General features: G+C 40.6%; 1 protein-coding gene across 1 annotated transcript; it reads right to left on the bottom strand.

Moving 5' to 3' along the window:
- Positions 1-2653: 2653 nt before the first annotated feature.
- Positions 2654-2953, bottom strand: LOC311614637 (essential MCU regulator, mitochondrial-like; the record flags this gene model as incomplete). Its single annotated transcript, XM_084869707.1, has 1 exon — positions 2654-2953. The coding sequence occupies one exon, from the start codon at positions 2951-2953 to the stop codon at positions 2654-2656; it is 300 nt and encodes a 99-aa protein (XP_084725833.1).
- Between the last annotated feature and the right edge of the window lie 13569 nt (positions 2954-16522).

The following is a 16522-nucleotide window of genomic DNA, read 5'->3' as shown; positions in this document are numbered from 1 at the left end:
TCAATGATTTAAGGATAGTTTTTCTGGCCCTTTTGCAAGTCATCAGCATGGATGTGTGTCTAAACTCTTCAGTGTTAATGGCAGTTAGCATGGAAGGCAGATGTGCCTTAAGTTGCTTTGAGGCCCACCTTCCTTGCTTGAGTGGCTGCACAGGCCTATCTTACTATTGAGTAACTGATATTTTTTCAGCTTCCACCTCGATGACAGGTTTGTGTAACATGCCACAAGCCTCCCTGTAATTGTGGTTAGAGGAAGAAAATATATGGGATAATGATATGACTTTCCCCCAGCCTTTGCTCAACACTGGTACAGAAAGAAGAGGCCCCTTCAGAAAGCACTTTCAGGATGGTGAGAGCACACGTGTTGGTTTGTCGTAGAATAGAATGTTCTTGCATTCTGCTCCTGGTGGATTTGGTTAGGCCTTTTAGGCTGAGGTTCTCTATAGGAGATGGTAAGAACTCAGTGCTATGCAAGCCAGTGCAGTTCACAGCCACTGAAGATTTTGCAGAAACTGAATGTTTGTGAAGTCCTCTAAAGTTCATATTTTCCGTGCATCTGGAAATTCCAGTTACCAAAATTGATTTGTCGCTCTTTGACTAAAATTTCCATTCATTTAGTGGTAACTAGTCTGGGACTGCATTTAATTTAGGGCTCATACCTGCCTTCCAAATTTCTTCTTCACCAGTCTTAATTTGCCTAACAAATTGAAGAGCTTCCTGGATTTTTGTTGAAATCTAAGAAGAGAGTTTGGTTGTCTGTGAATTCTCTATCATAGTTTGGTGGTGAGCTGGCCACCATTTCCTTGCCTTTCACCCACTTCATCAGTGATGCTTTTAAGAGAAAAAAAAAAAAAAAAAAAAAAAAAGCCCACATAGAGCTTCTCCAACTTCAGTGCACAAACAAATCACTTGGAGTCTTTATTAAATTGCTGATTCTGATCCAGCAGGTCTGGAGTTGGCCTGAAATTCTGCATTTCTAACAAGTTTCCAAGTGATTTGCAAGTTTAACTTCATCCCAAGTTATATACAAGGTTATTTTTTTAAATTTTTATTTATTGATATTAGAGAGGAAAGAAAGGAGGGAGGGAGGTGAGGGATGAGAGGGAGGGAGGGAGGGAGGGAGGGAGGGAGGGAGGGAGAGAGAGAGAGAGAGAAACATTGATTTGTTGTTTCATTTATTTATGCATTTAATGGATTTTATGCATTTAATGGTTGATTTTTGTATGTGACTTGACCCCGGTGATTTAACATGAAACCTTAATGTATTTGGATAATGGTCTAATCTACTGAGCTACCCAGCCGGCGTATACACAAAGTTCTATAGGGATTCAGTTCTCCAAACATTTACTGAGCCTTTCAGCAAATCTAGCCATTTTCTCTCTCTGAATCCTCAGGTGGAAGTTTCTGATCATTTTGTCTTTCAGCGGTACTAAACACTGTAGATTTATGCAGCCTTAACTTAGCTCCATTTCCCTCGGTTAGTTTATCTTATGTTGATATTTATCATCCACTTAGATTTCAATCCTTATATATGTAGTGGTTGCTGTAACAAGCAGTACATACGTGAGTAGAAATGTATAGTCAGCTGCAGTGACTCTCTTGGGACCATTGACTTTTGTTATACTTATTCCCCACTCACAGATTCTTTAAATCAATGACTAACCTGAGCTTTGGTAACTGAGCTCTTTACTACTCCCCCAGGTTTCTGTATCCTAGATTAATGGAAACTATAGATTTATCCCAAAGACTCAAGGAAAGAGGATGAGTGGCTCCAAATCCATACCTTGGAGGATCTTAAAAATATATCTAGATGATATTCGGAATCCTACTACTACCACCACTTCCACTGTTATCTCTCCCCAGGATTACTGCTGTTGGCTTCCTTGCTTTTGCCCTCTGCTCTCTACATTTTATTTAATTAAAAAAATACATTTTATTGATTTTTTACAGAAAGGGGGAGAGGGGTAGAAAGTTAGAAACATCGTTGAGAGAGAAACATTGATCAGCTGCCTCCAGCACACTCCCTACTGGGGATGTGCCTGCAACCAAGATACATGCCCTTGACCGGAATCGAACCTGGGACCCTTCAGTCCGCAGTCTGACGTTCTATCCACGGAGCCAAACCGGTTTTGGCATTCTCTCTACATTTTAATCTACATCCAATGGACAGGGAGATCCTTTTTTAAAAGTAAGTCAGATCATGTCACTCTTCTACACCACTCGCTTCTCCATCTAACTCAGAGTAAGAGTCTGAGTTCTTAAAACCCGCAAAGCACTACAAAATCTTCTCTCTCTCACATCTCTGAGCTCATTTCCTATCCTTACAATTTATCCCCTGTACTCACTCACTCTAACATATGGGCTTTTGCTGGTCCTGCATCATGTCATCACGAGTGGTCCAGCCCCAGGACCTTTGTACTTGCTACTATGACTGGAATGCTCTTTCCTCACTCTTGCTTCAGACCTTTGCTTCAAAGGTCATCTTTCTTGGACACCTTTCTTTTTCTTTCTTTTATTTTTATTTTTATATTTGTCATGTTTATTCTCAGTGAGTTGCGCATCTCGGGGAACCTCCCAGAGCCTGGGACACAGGGCTAGCATCACCATTTATTTGATTCGGCCAGGGCTTTCTCTTTCCTGAACTTCGTGACCTGTTAGTCATCATCATCGTCCTCTGGGGCAAAAATGTCATGCTGCTCAAGTAGGGCAGCGAAGTTCTTGCTGATGAGCATCCCCACAAAGATAAAGGGGATCACAATGGAGAACACACGGAGGAGGCCGAAGGGCGTTCTCACCGGTTTGGGCAAAATGGCGCCGGTGCGAGTATCGGTGCCTGACCTCGACGGTACCAGGCTCTGACCTGAGCCGCCCCGTCCGGCTGAGATCGCTCCACCTTTCTTCAAGCTCGGTCCCCTCAGGAGAGCCCCCAGCCAGCGGGCCGCTCTGGACGCCATCCCCGGCCCCCGGCCCCCAGCGCCTGGCTCAGAAAGCACGGGGCCCCAAGCATCGCGAAGCTTTCCCCAAGCATCGCGAGGTTTTCCCTAAGCATCGCGAGGCTTTCGGAGCAGACGAGACGCAGGGGTGCCTAATTCTGGACACCTTTCAATAAAATTTAGTGCTCCTGCCCTAAGAAGACATATGGCCTTTTTTCCATTTTATTATTATTTTTTCTATAATTCCGTCTGATCATTGGACAAACTATATATTTTACTTGTTTATTGCCCCATGAGGACAGGGATTTTTTTGCTTGTTTTGTTCTCTGCTCTGTCCCCGGCGCTTGACACATAGTAAGTCATCAATAAATGTTTATTAAAGGAATTGATGAATGGAAAAAATGAATAAATGAGGTAAAAGGGATGTGTTAAGGGTGTCCTGGATATCCAGGTGGGAGTATGCATTGGAAGGAAGAAGGAACGCATTTAAATTCCAACATCTGTGTCCTCAGGCTTGTCTGGCTCAGAGGGTGGCTTGACTTCTATCACCTGGCTCACTGACAGCTGACACCATAACAAAGCAATGTGCTGGAATGAAACGGGTTCTGGGATTCTGGAGAGCCTCCACATGTCAGGGTGACCTTGAGAGCAGGATCAATGACACCTTGTTGCATATTTCCCCCAAATGATTAACTCGAGGCTAGAGGCCCTCTCTGGTATTATTCCCAGCTCTCAAGGAATATATATGAAAAATGGTGGATTTCCAGAAACATCTCACTGGTGGAGCAGAGTCGACTTCTCTGTTTCCTGTCTTTCTGGAAGATGCTATTGCTGGCTTGAAGAAGGCAATTGACTGTGTGAGTTTACAATGTTCCTTTAAGAGTCCACTATATGTCAGAGAGTGAAGAAAGGATTAATTAAGCAAAGTAGAACTTGGAAGGTGATTTGACTGCAGTTAGTCATCATCTGTAACCTTGGTGTTTTCATCATGCTCAGGAAGCATGCTTCTCTGGGTCCCTTTGTCTTGTGATGGCTCACTCCTCATGCCGTTATTCCTAACCCCAAAGGAAATGGGCAGTTGGCTCAGATCAGCAGTGTTGGACTGCTTCCTTCCTTTGGAAAATTTCTCTTCTTTCAGAGCTGCCTCTGGGAGTGAGGATGATGAATCAGATTGCAAGCAAAAATCGGAAAGAGAGAGATGGGGTGGAGTTCGGGAAGAATCACTTCCTAATTTAACTCTACTTTCCCTTTCCCTGAAAGAAAGACTTTTGTGGTTTTTTGGAGGTAGTGACTGAGTCTCCTCTGGGATTTTAGGACCCACTGGGCAGGTTTTTTCTCTCTCAACCCAGCTTCTACTAGATGTGCTCTTGGAATACCACCTTCTCCAGTTGGTCCTCTGGCGCAAGGAATGGTGGTGCCTTCCTGCTTTTGCTCGTCTTAGAGAAGTCTCACCATTCTTTGTTTGGATTCTCAGCTTTTCCATGATCTATGTAACCAATTCTCTGTTCCAATTTAATTTTCTTTCAAAGATACTGAATGGCTTTTATTTTCTAGACTGCACCCTCACTGTTCTGCTCAGCTCAAATAATTTTTAGTTTTATGAAGATGGAACTGCTGGTCACATTGTTTTTAAGATTTTTAAAAAATGTATAAAGCTAAAAATGTTGACTTTGATCTGAACAGATATATGTACCTATTCAGGTATGTCTTTGTTTAATATTTTTATACTCCTCTGTGGGTTTTATGATCATTGATTTTCTGTTGTAGACTGAATGTGTGACTTTTTTTCAAACTTAGTTTCCTATTATATCATCAATTGGCTGCCACCAACTAGAGGTATGGTATTTGAAATTTTGTTTAACTTCTGTAGTCCTCAATTTCTTCATCTATAAAAGATGGAAGCTGCATTTAAGTGTCATTTAAAAACTTTAATTTAGTCTCAAAACTGTGTGTGTGTGTGTGTGTGTGTGTGTGTGTTTTAATAAAATTGACTGTTTTTATTAGAAAAAGTGCCAACAGAAAAGAATCTTTTTAAAAAGTAAAATTGGGCATTCACTCATGAGTATATTGAAGTTTCCTGAATTCATTATCTCACAGACATTGTCAGGGGCTTCCCAGCTCCCTGACTCCCTGGCCACAACACTCCTCCTTATGCTAAGATGACATCTCAGTCTCATCCTGCTCTACCTCAAACTCTGGATCAAGTCCTTGGTGGGACTTTCAGGGGCTGTAGCTTAATACTCCATGACTTAACCTTAAGTCATTGCTGCTACTATTCCGCATTTGGCTTTGCTCTCAGTTTAGCTATGTCCCTGACACCAAGCTCCCCTTAACCTGGATATTGAAACAAAATTTACCCTGTTTCCCTGTGCCTAGTTCCCAGTCCTGATAACCATTGAGAGTCCCAGCCCCACTGGTAAAGGGATAATACCAGGGATTTGGGGGCTAAGCCTTGAAGGATTAATAGAAGCTCATCAATGGTGGAAATCCAAGCAATAGTGTCAAGGCATGTTTGAAGAAAATCATATTAGTGGGTGTGACTATAGCACCAAATAGATGCAGGTGAGAAGGTAGAAAATGAAGGCCTTGTATGCCAGGCCAAGGACTCTGGGCTATATTGTTCAGCAATTAGAGCTATGGAAGAATTTGAGGTAGTAGATCATCATAATTGGATTTGCATTTTAGGACGATTCTTGTTAAGAGGTATTATTTGGAAGGAGCTTAAATAGGCGGTAAGAAGACCTGCTCTAATATAAGAGTTTAGGTAAGAAATGATAAGTACTTGAATTAAGACAATATCAATGGAGATGGGCTGGGGTGGGAAGATTTTTGGTGTTTATGAAGCAAAATAGACAGGATTGGTGGTCAGTTGAAAAGAGAACTGGTGAATGGAGGGAGCTTCTCAAAAAATCTGGATGCTTCAGAGAGAAATTCCCAGACTTGTGTTTTAGGAGTGGGTTAAAAATGGGGAAACCATTCCCTACGATGGAGAATGCAAGAGGAGGTGATATTGGACGAGTCATGTGAGAAGCATCTGGGGGTGCCAAGTAGAGATGTTCCGTAGACAGTCCACAGTCTGAAAATCACATGCAGCTCAAGAAAGACTTTTTGGCTTGAAATTAATTTCAAAACTACAAATGTATATATAGGATGATCATAAATTCTGAAAACATAGATAATATTTTATCATGTGTTTTAGTATAGTATCAATAAATCATTTATTATGTATTCACCTATGTTTCCAGATTTTATAACCATCCTGAAGAAATTTATAAGAGACAGACAGAATACAGTTCAGCTAGTTAGCTAGAATATATAAAGTAAGAAGAGAAAGGGAGTAAACATGGAGTCCTGGGAACTGCAATATTTATGGGGCAAAGGAGACTGAAAAGAAACATGGGGGAGGTGAGATTTAAAGCATAGAGAAAGCCCAAGAGGAGAGCAATACTTCCATGGAGTGGAAGGAAAAATGGTAAGGATGAATAAGAATGTGCAGATGTCAGCCTGACTTGCCATCAAAAGCGTTTTTAAACCTTTTCCTCCAGTGGCCAAATGTATTACTTTCTCTAGAACAGTGGTTCTTAACTTTTATAGGGTAACAAGTTCTTTGAGAATCTGATGGAAGCCATGGATGCTCTTCGACACATGAATAACAGGAGTGGAATGCAGTATAAAGGGGTCACAGACCTTCTGAGGCCCAACACCCAAGAATCCCAGGTTAACTCCTAGTATTTTATAAAACAACTTCTAAATATTCATAGGGAAGGTCTTCGTATCCCTGCACTTTGGGAAAATGCTGGGTTATTTTCTTCTGAGAGAGCAGAAGAAAAAGAATAAATGTTATGCAGCATTATGATGTCATGCTTATCAAAGCCCAAATGACGTTTTTCCCCATTAGAGGGATTTTTTCCCTTTATTTTCCTGTTGTTCCTTACTCAACAACTTTAAGTGTTTTGAAATTGGCTTTAACTTTATTTCCATAGTTTTTGTTGGTTGTTGTTACTATAAATTGCTTCAGCTTTTAAGTTCCAGCAACAATTTTCAGAAGATTTATAAGGATCATATTCCTTTCAGAGAACATTTTGAATCACATTTCCCACCAACAGATATAATCACATTTCCTTATATTGCTTCTTTTCATTTGACACTATGACCATGCCTTTTAAATATTCCTTAATTTTGACTTTCTTGACACCATGCCTTCCTCTTTCCCTTCTTCCTTTTTTTGCAATTGTTTCTCGGTCTCTTTGGTTGACTTATTTTCACAGCCGAGGACATCTTTGAAGGCTCTATTCTTAGCTCCCTGTTCTTGTTTATGCTTTACCTACTTATTTTCATTCAATTTATCTTAACAAATATTTATTGCATGTGGACTATGCTTGGGGCACTTACTAATCCTCATGCCTGCAAAAATCCTCTCTGTGAGGATTTATGCCTCCACATCCTGCCAGCTCTTGGGGTGTGGCAAAGTTGAGGTCAGAACCCATTCCCTGAACCTTCTAGACCAGACTGAGATATTCTGACAGAATGCACACACAATCAGCACATTAAGGGTTTGATGGACTGAAGAGGGCCAACTTTAGAAAAAGTGAAAAATGGTCTACAGGTGAGTCTGGTTTCATCACTTACTTTGGCTTTTGAGTTTTCATTAAGCATTTTTTTTGTGTGTGTGTGTCCCCCCCCCCTCCTCCCCGTGAGGGTATTTATCATAATAGACATATGTTTTTAATGTATCATTCAGGAGGGTGTGTGGTCTTGTTTATTCTTGATTAAAAAGCCTATGTCAAGTAAGAATCTTTTCAAAGTTGCAGTAATAATTGGAGCAATAAGATGGTAAGGGGTAATGAAAGGATGCGGCTTTCTTTCAGAAACAAAAAAGAATCTGGTGACCACATGTACTCTCCTTCTCTTCCTTAATGAGTGTGATGAAAGATGTCAGGGTAAGAAACTAAAGATTGGAGATATACCAACTGCAGGCTAACGTGTCAGATTCCCACATTTGACTACATTCAAGAATTTGCACCTTTGACATTGTACACTAACCGGCAATGTGCACACTTCATACTATGCGGATGCCTGGCCATAGTACCACTGTTAGTGCAGATGTCAGCTCTCCCTGTAGCCCTCCATCCCCCCTTTTGGATGGGAAAGATAGTTTCTTACCCTCCCCATTTTAAACTCTTGGACTATAAGCCATAAATTACTCAGGGTATTGCTTATGAATTATAGCCAGTTAGGACTTTGTATTTCAGCTGGCTGACTTGGAAAACTTAGATAATTGAGAGAGAGAGAGTATCCTGATGACAAACTCTTTTTACTACACTCAGTGCTGATTCCTTTTGCAAAAATCTAGTTGGGGGAGAGAAACCAAGATGGCAATATAGGTAAACACCTGAACTTGTCGCCTCGCACAACCACTTCAAAACGACTTCAAAACTACAATTAAAAGAAAAAACAGACATCATCCAGAACCACAGGAAGGCTGGCTGAGTGGAAATTCTACAACTAGAAGGGAAGAGAAAAGCACTCTGAGACTCAGAGGAGCTGCGGAAGTAAAGTCCAGAGTACAGAGGCATGCACCCAGAGAGGGCTGGCAACTGAGGACGTGGCTGGCTTTTTTAATCCTCATGGAGATATAAGCTCCTGACTGCTCTGAACTCCAGTTCTGGGCGAGACTCTGGGGAGAAACTAGACTGTCTGGCAGTGGGCAGAACTTGAGGGCGGCTTTCTCTCAGAGGTTCTTGCAGTGGTTACCACAGGACACTGAGACCCAGGGCCTCTTAGGGCAGGGCTGATGGGAAGCCATTGCTGTTTGCTTTGCCCTGAGACTCCGCCCCATCCAAGCTGTGTGCAGAGGCTTTTGCATATGAATGGCCTGGTCCTTGGAAATCTAAACTTACCTAACAAACTGCAGCTGAGTCAGAGAGACCCAGAACATCCAAAAGAAGGCTCAAGGCCCCACAGCAGCTTGCATTGCTACACAGCTGGGCCTCATCTGGGCACCTACAAAACCCAAACAAAGAAGAAGAATCTGCAGATCTCTCTGTAGCTCCTGTTGGGTGGCCTCAGGCAGAGGCTAAGTTAGCACCTCCTTGGAGATCCAAGAGCCAGTGTACCCAGGGTCAGAGTGGGACCATTCAGATTACAATTCTTCAGATCCATAAGGGGGACACTCAGGGGCAGCCTCAGTGAGTACCAAAGCCCCACTGAAGCAAGTCTTGCCTCATAAGGGTGTCTCCAGCACAAAAATTCTCCCATCATAGACACAGTTGATTCTCACAGCCAATTGGCCTGGAGGTCAATTCCTCCCACTGATACCAACAACAATTAAGGCTTACCTACAACAAGACTGTGCATACAGCCCACAAAGGGGTGCACCAAGAGTTTCCACCTCAGGTAGGTGGGGAGGCTGAGCCACCCTAAAGGACATCTAGCACACAAAGCCACTCTATCAGCTCAGGAGACAAAGAAACAGATCACAAATAAAAGAAATGGAGGAAAGCAAACTACTGGACACAGAGTTCAAAACCATGGTTATAAGGTTTTTCAATAATTTCCTAGAAAAGGCTGATAAATTTAGTGAGACCCTCGAGGATATGAAAAAGGACCAACTAGAAATTAAGCATACATTGACTGAAATAAAAAATAATATACAGAGATCCAACAGCAGACTAGAGGCTCACAATAATCAAGTCAAAGATTTGAAATATAAAGAAGTAAAAAACACCCAACTGGAAAAGCAAAAAGAAAAAAGAATCCAAAAATATGAAGATAGTGTAAGGAATCTCTGGGACAACTTCAAGTGTACCAACATCTGAATTATGGGGGTGCCAGAGGAAGAGAGAGAGCAAGATACTGAAAACCTATTTGAAGAAATAATGACAGAAAACTTACCCTACCTGGTGAAAGAAATAGACTTACAAGTCCAGGAAATGTACAGAACCCCAAACAAATGGAATCCAAAGAGTATCACAGCAAGACACATCATAATTAAAATCCCAAGAGCAAAAGCAAAAAGAGAATATTAAAAGCAGCAAGAGAAAAAACAGTTAGTTACCTAAAGGGAGCTCCATAGGACTTTCAGCTGATTTCTCAACAGAAAATATGCAGGCCAGATGGGAGTGGCAAGAAATATTCAAAGTGATGAATAGCAAGAACCTACTACCAAGATTACTCTGCACAGCAAAGTTATCATTCAGAATCGAAGGTCAGATAAAGGGCTTCACAGATAAGAAAAAGCTAAAGGAGTTCATCACTGCCAAACTAGTAATATATGAAATGCTGAAGGGTATTCTGTAAGAAGAGGAAGAAGAAGAAAAAGGTAAAGATAAAAATTATGAACAACAAATACATATCTATCAACAAGTGAATCTAAAAATCTGATTATCAGAATAATCTGGTGAATATAATAGAATCATGGACATAGAATTGTTGGGGCAGGGGTTTGTGGGGATTGTGGGAAGAGACTGGACAAAAATCGTACACCTATGGTTGAGGTCAGTGAGGCAAGGGGTAAGGTCATGGGATGGGGTGGTAACTGGGTTGAGGTAGCTGGGGTGGGGGGGGGAAGAGGAACAACTGTCATAATCTGAACTATAAATATTAAAAAAAAATCTTGTTGGGTAAACAGGATGAGGCAAAAGTAGGTTTGCAGTTGTTTGCATGGAAAATAATACAATAACTTTACATAATAGAAGGGTAATATGCAAATTGACCCTAACAGTAGAACCACCTGGAATGATCTGTCACTGTGATGTGCACTGACCACTAGGGGGCAGATGCTCAATGCAGGAGCTGCCCCCTGGTTGTCAGTGCACTCGCACAAGGTAAGCTCTGCTCAGCCACAAGCCACCTCCTTGGCAGCACTAAGGATGTCCAATTTATGGCTTAGGCCCGTTCCTCACTCCCAGAGGGTTCCTGGGCTGCCAGAGGCATATCTGACTGCCAGCTTAGGCCTGATCCCCTGGAGAGTGGGCCTAACCTGGCAGGTGGACACCCTGGACTGTGAGAGGGCACAGGCCAGGCTGAAGGATGCCCCCAAGTGCATGAATTTTCATGCACCGGCCTCTAGTTAATAAATAATAATACAGGAATAAACATTGTGTTTTGCATTATCACACTGTAAACCTATTTTTTCCTTACCCTGTAAGAAAAAAAAAGTCCTCTTGGTTATTATTGAACAATTTTGACCCCATGTCTTTGTGTCTTTTGAGACTTGTCTCTGGGGTCCATCATAGCACATTAAACATCTGCTTCTCTGTGCTATTTTGTGCCTTATTGGCCAATTCCCATTGGCTTCAATAGTGTCTGTGCTTCTAATAGGGCTGTCTGTGTGTATTAATAGTCATAAACATAGTGATATGGTGATAACAACTATCTTCTATTTTGAATTTGGTTAATTTCAATTGCACTTGAGAAATGTGCTCTGAGTTCTGATTTAAGGGGAAAAAAAGAAAAAAAATGTGATGGTCTGCTTAACCTTTCACTCATTGAGAAAATAAAATATATGAACAAAAAAAGTAATTCAAGAAAAATATAAACCATGCTCTATGTATTATAGGAAAGAAATGCACTGAGAACAGGAAGAAAGCAGTGTGTATTCTTTCTGGGAGCCATACAGGAAAGGTTGAGAGTAAACTGCCATTGCCCCAATGGGGAAAGGATTTGGGGAACCTTGGTCTTCTCTTCAGAATAGAATGTTTGGCCTCTGACCATTTGCTTAGGTAAAGAGGCTACTAAGCTATAATGTTTCTGGTTAATTATTCAACCAATTGCCTAGAGAACACTTTTAACTTAGTTATAACATTTATTTTACCTAAAAAACTTTAAAAATTAATCTAAGGCATGTGCTTTTATTAGAGACCAGAGGCCTGGTGCATGAATTTGTGGCCAGCAATTGGGGCTCATCATTGGCACAATCACAGCTGGTTGGCTGGGGAGTTGGGGAGGAATCACGGGAAATTGGCTGGGTGTGGGAGCACACTGACCACCAGGGGGCAGCTCATGCATTGAGCATCTGTCTCCTGGTGGTTAGTGCGTTTTCATAGCAACTGATCAACCGGTCGTTCGGTCAACTGGTCATAAAGGTCATTTAGGTTTTTATATATATAGACGATGTTTATTTGAGATGTTTCAAGATAAATTATCTGACTCTGTGGAAAATAAATACAAATATATATATTTAAATATATTTTATTGATTTTGTACAGAGAGGAAGGGAGAGAGATAGAGAGTTAGAAACATCGATGAGAGAGAGTCATCGATCAGCTGCCTCTTGCACACCCCCTTACTGGGGATATGCCCGCAACCAAGGTACATGCCCTTGACCAGAATCGAACCCCAAGCCGACGCTCTATCCATTGAGCCAAACCGGTTCCGGCTAAATACGAATATTTTTAATGGGACTTATAGACTGTGCTCTAAGGCTTTAGATGTTACCTTTTTATTATGATTCATTGCACTATCATAAGCAGAAAACATCATGATTCTTAAATGTGTGAAGATGAAGGATGGGGATCATGTTGCTAGATTTTAGACTCCCATGATAGACATATTGTTGTATGAATTCAGCTGTTGTCCAGATTGGCATGTTTAAACTCTCAGGCTCAGTTTTCCCATCTATAAAATGGAGTTAACATACTACTTTGCAGAGTTTAAGAAAATTAAAGGATGTTTGTGTTTGGAAAATGGTAGATGGTCTAAGAAGTACAGCTACTCTAAAACAACAGCAACAATAACAATAAAAACAACAACAAGAAAATGGCAAACACTGCCAGAGTGCTCACTGTATTCTAGGTACTGCTCTAAGAGATTTACTTGTGTTATCTCATTTAATCCCTACAATAGCTTTATGGGATATCCATTGGCACCACTTTACAGATCAGGCACAAAGAGTTTAAAGTAACTTGCCACATAGTTTACCCCCATAATGAAGCATAATTTCAAAAACACTAGGTTAAACTAATACTCAAGGTCTGTATTGAAGAAAGTTTACTGAAACATTTTAGAAATGATGTCTATTAATAATACTCAAGAAGATTCTCAGTTCTTTTCCTTTGCTCAGCCCATCAATTTTCAGTGCATAGCCTTTGAGAAGACATATTTTAACATTTGGGGACATGTTTCAACCTCAGTTGCTATGTTTCTTAGGTAAACTGTCTTTTTCTAGCAAGTACACCGTTTGTCTTTGTAAAACCTAACAATATCTGAAGCTAGTGGTTATCAAAGAATTTGTTTAGAATTTTGAGGAGAGGCAAATAGGGTGACTATTTACTGATAATACAATTTTTAAATAATTTTTAAAATGTTATGCAAATGACATTTAAACCAGGAGCCACAATTCTTATCTGCTTCTTTTGTTATAAAACAAAACAAAAAACACAAAACCTGGATTAAAAGTGAAGGCATAGACCATTAAGTAGTTGTAATTTTTGTTTATTTTCTATTGAAATATAATTAAAAACACAGTTACAGAGTCAGACCATTATGCATTCAGCAAGGAACTACTTTGACTAGGTAATGATCACAGTTTTATAGCCTAAATCATTTAAATTTTCTATAATAAAATTTAGATAGGTTAATAAAACTTTCACAGTTTTATAGTGATTAAGTAAATAAATATGATTAAGATTACAATAAGGATAATGAAAGTACAAAGGAGGGATTTGTCTAAAAAATATACTGAGAAATTAGGTATGCTGTCATTAAATTCATTAGTAGGTATAGTGAGTTTTTATTGTTAATAATGTGCACATTTTTTTTTTAACACATAAGCAATTTTTAAATCTCCTGGAAGTGAAGAAAACAAAAGGTTTGATATAGTTTTCTCTTTTGAACTTTCTGGGAAATATAATCACTGGAAACTGTAGTATTGTAATATTATAATGTTAGTAAACAAAGTTAACAAAATAATTTTTGATTTGTAGTGTACTAATGTTGGTTTACAATATTTGTTCCTTCATTTTATTTTTATTTTGATCAGTCAGAAGCTTAATGATTTTAAAAGGGTTGTTTTATTTGTAATTTTTTTGGGGGGTGGGGTGGGGGGGTGGGTTTAAAGGCTCCAGGATACATTGTCTCCTGGGACTTGGAAGTCTAGGTTGAGATAAGTCATCTGTCTTGTTAATTACCAAGTGTGCTGCGATTGGAAGAGGTGTTAGCAGAGACCAACTCCTCCAAGAAGGATCTATCATATCAATGTTTTACTGACATTCCAACTTGTGGTTTTATTGCAGGGGAAAGGGTTCAGGCTGTGTGATCTTGACTTTGAGGGAAACACCCTCAATTCAATAAAAGCTTGTATCAATCTAACATAAATGCCACTTCTAAATTTTTTGAGAGGAAAAATGACAGCATATACCAGACGACTGACTGAACTTAAATATTTTGTAACTAGAGGTCTTATACATGAAATTTGGGCACTGGGGAGGGGTGTGCCTCAGTCCAGCCGGCACACTCTCAATCTGAGACCCCTTGGGGGATGTCTGACTGCTGGTTTAAGCCTGATTTGGACATCCCTCCCACAATCCAGGATTGTTGGCTCCCAACCACTCATCTGCCTGCCAGCCTGATCACCCCCTAACTATTTCCCTTCCAGCCTGATTGATGCCTAACTGCTCCCCTGCTGGCCTCGTCACCTCTAACTGCCATCCCTTGCCAACCTGGTTGCCCCTAACTGCCCTTCCCTGCAAGCCTGGTTCCCCACCCCCAACTGGCCTCTCCTGCCAGCCATCTTGTGGTGGGCATCTTGTGATGACATGGGGGTGGCCATCTGTAATGACATGGGCACAGCCATCTTGTGACCACATGGGGGTGGCCATGTTGTGACTACATGGGGGCGGCCATCTTGTGACCACATGGGGGCAGCAAGCTTGTGGGAGGGTGTGACAGTTAATTTGCATACTACCTCTTTCTTATATAGGCGGATAGGTGAATTATGTATATCTACATGCAGGCATTATCAGTCTCTAGCTATTAGATTTTATGTTTCAAATTATTCAAAGCTTTTTGTTTTCTTTTTAATCCAGCTTTAGTGAGGTGTAATTACATAGAGTGAAATTCATCCTTTTTATGTGCACAGTTCAATGAGGTATGACAAATGAATACAGTTATGTGACCAGCTCCACAGTGAAGATTCAGAACATTTCCATCACTCCGAGGAGTTCCCTCAAATCCCCTAGCAGTCAAGCTCTTCCTCCTCCCAGCCTCTCTCAACCACTGACTTGATCTCTCTTCCTATAGGTTTTTGTTTCCAAAATAAATCTTACATAAATAAAATCATGCAGTGTGAAAGGCTGTTTAGTTTCATCAAACAAAACTACTAGAAATCCCTGCTTCTTTTTCTGCTTGTGTTATGTTCTTATTCATTTCTTGATTGCTTCTGTTTTGGGTGACAGGAAAGCATAAGAAAGGCAATAAAAAGGAGATTTAAAAGAAGAATTGTTTGCATCAGAGTTGAGCTGAGTGATACCAATATGGGAAGGGAGTGAATGGTAAAAATTAATTCTATCTGCTTCACCTGTGTAAAAAAGTATATGCCCATATATATATATTTTTTTTGCAATGTCCACCCAATAGTATTAGCTTCTTCTCTATTGTAATAGCATATTTTCTTTTTCTCTTGTTTGTATAAAAATGAGGCTCTGAGTTATCTGAGGATTCCAAAACATTTGGACCTCTCTAGTTGGACTAATTTCTTTCCTCTGTAATAAAGGGCATTTATCATCTTTGAATCTTATCCAAGGGAGACAGGGAGGGACAACAGAAGAATCTTATCCAAGGGAGACAGGGAGGGACAACAGAAGAACTGTGTTATTAACTGTGTAACCTTGGGCATGTCTCTTACTCTCTATGAGCCTTAATTTTCTCACCTGGAAAATGTGAATTAGTAATACTAACATCTCCCTCATTATACTGTTATAAGCCCATTATGAGATAATGTAAATAAGCCCTGGGAATAGAAAGCACAGACAATACTATTATTTGTCCTTTTCTTCTTTTCCATGTTGTTTTAAAGTAATGTGTGACTCTTGTTGGTATATCATAACAGCAATAAGATGACAGTATTTTTTCAGGTAAAAGCATTCAGGGTGTGAAAAATCAGTGCATCCACTTTAACAGAAAAATAAAGCCTCCTAAAATAATTAAAGAATGTGATAATTTGGTATAGAATATGTAATATAAGACTGAGAAAATGTGGCTAAAAATAGGCATCAGAAATTTGTCTATTACAAAATATTGTTGGGACGTGAGGGCGATCTGGCTGCGACATCTGTCACCCCATTGATCTCCAGGGTTGATTCGGCTGATCTGACTGGCTAGGCGGGTGTCCCCCTCCTCCCTCACCGATCCATGTGCGTCCCTCCCGAAGCTGCGCGCTCGGTCGAAGAGGACGACTTTCCCCCAAGAGGAGAGGACTGGTCTTCGGTCAAGGGTATACGAGTAGCTGTGCTCCCCTGCTAGAACCTCCAAACAAGCTCTCAAGGTCCAAAATATTGTTGGATATTAAACTTGAGTATTGGAGGAGAGGACTGGCCCAGACTGGCAGCAGTGAGTCCACGGAGAAGGGATGGCATGAGTAGGGGAAGGAAT

Source organism: Pipistrellus hanaki (assembly GCF_964339955.1).
Source record: "Pipistrellus hanaki genome assembly, chromosome: 1".
Lineage (NCBI taxonomy): Eukaryota > Metazoa > Chordata > Mammalia > Chiroptera > Vespertilionidae > Pipistrellus > Pipistrellus hanaki.
Note: the sequence above shows the minus strand (reverse complement) of the source record. Positions and strands in the feature narration are given on the sequence as shown.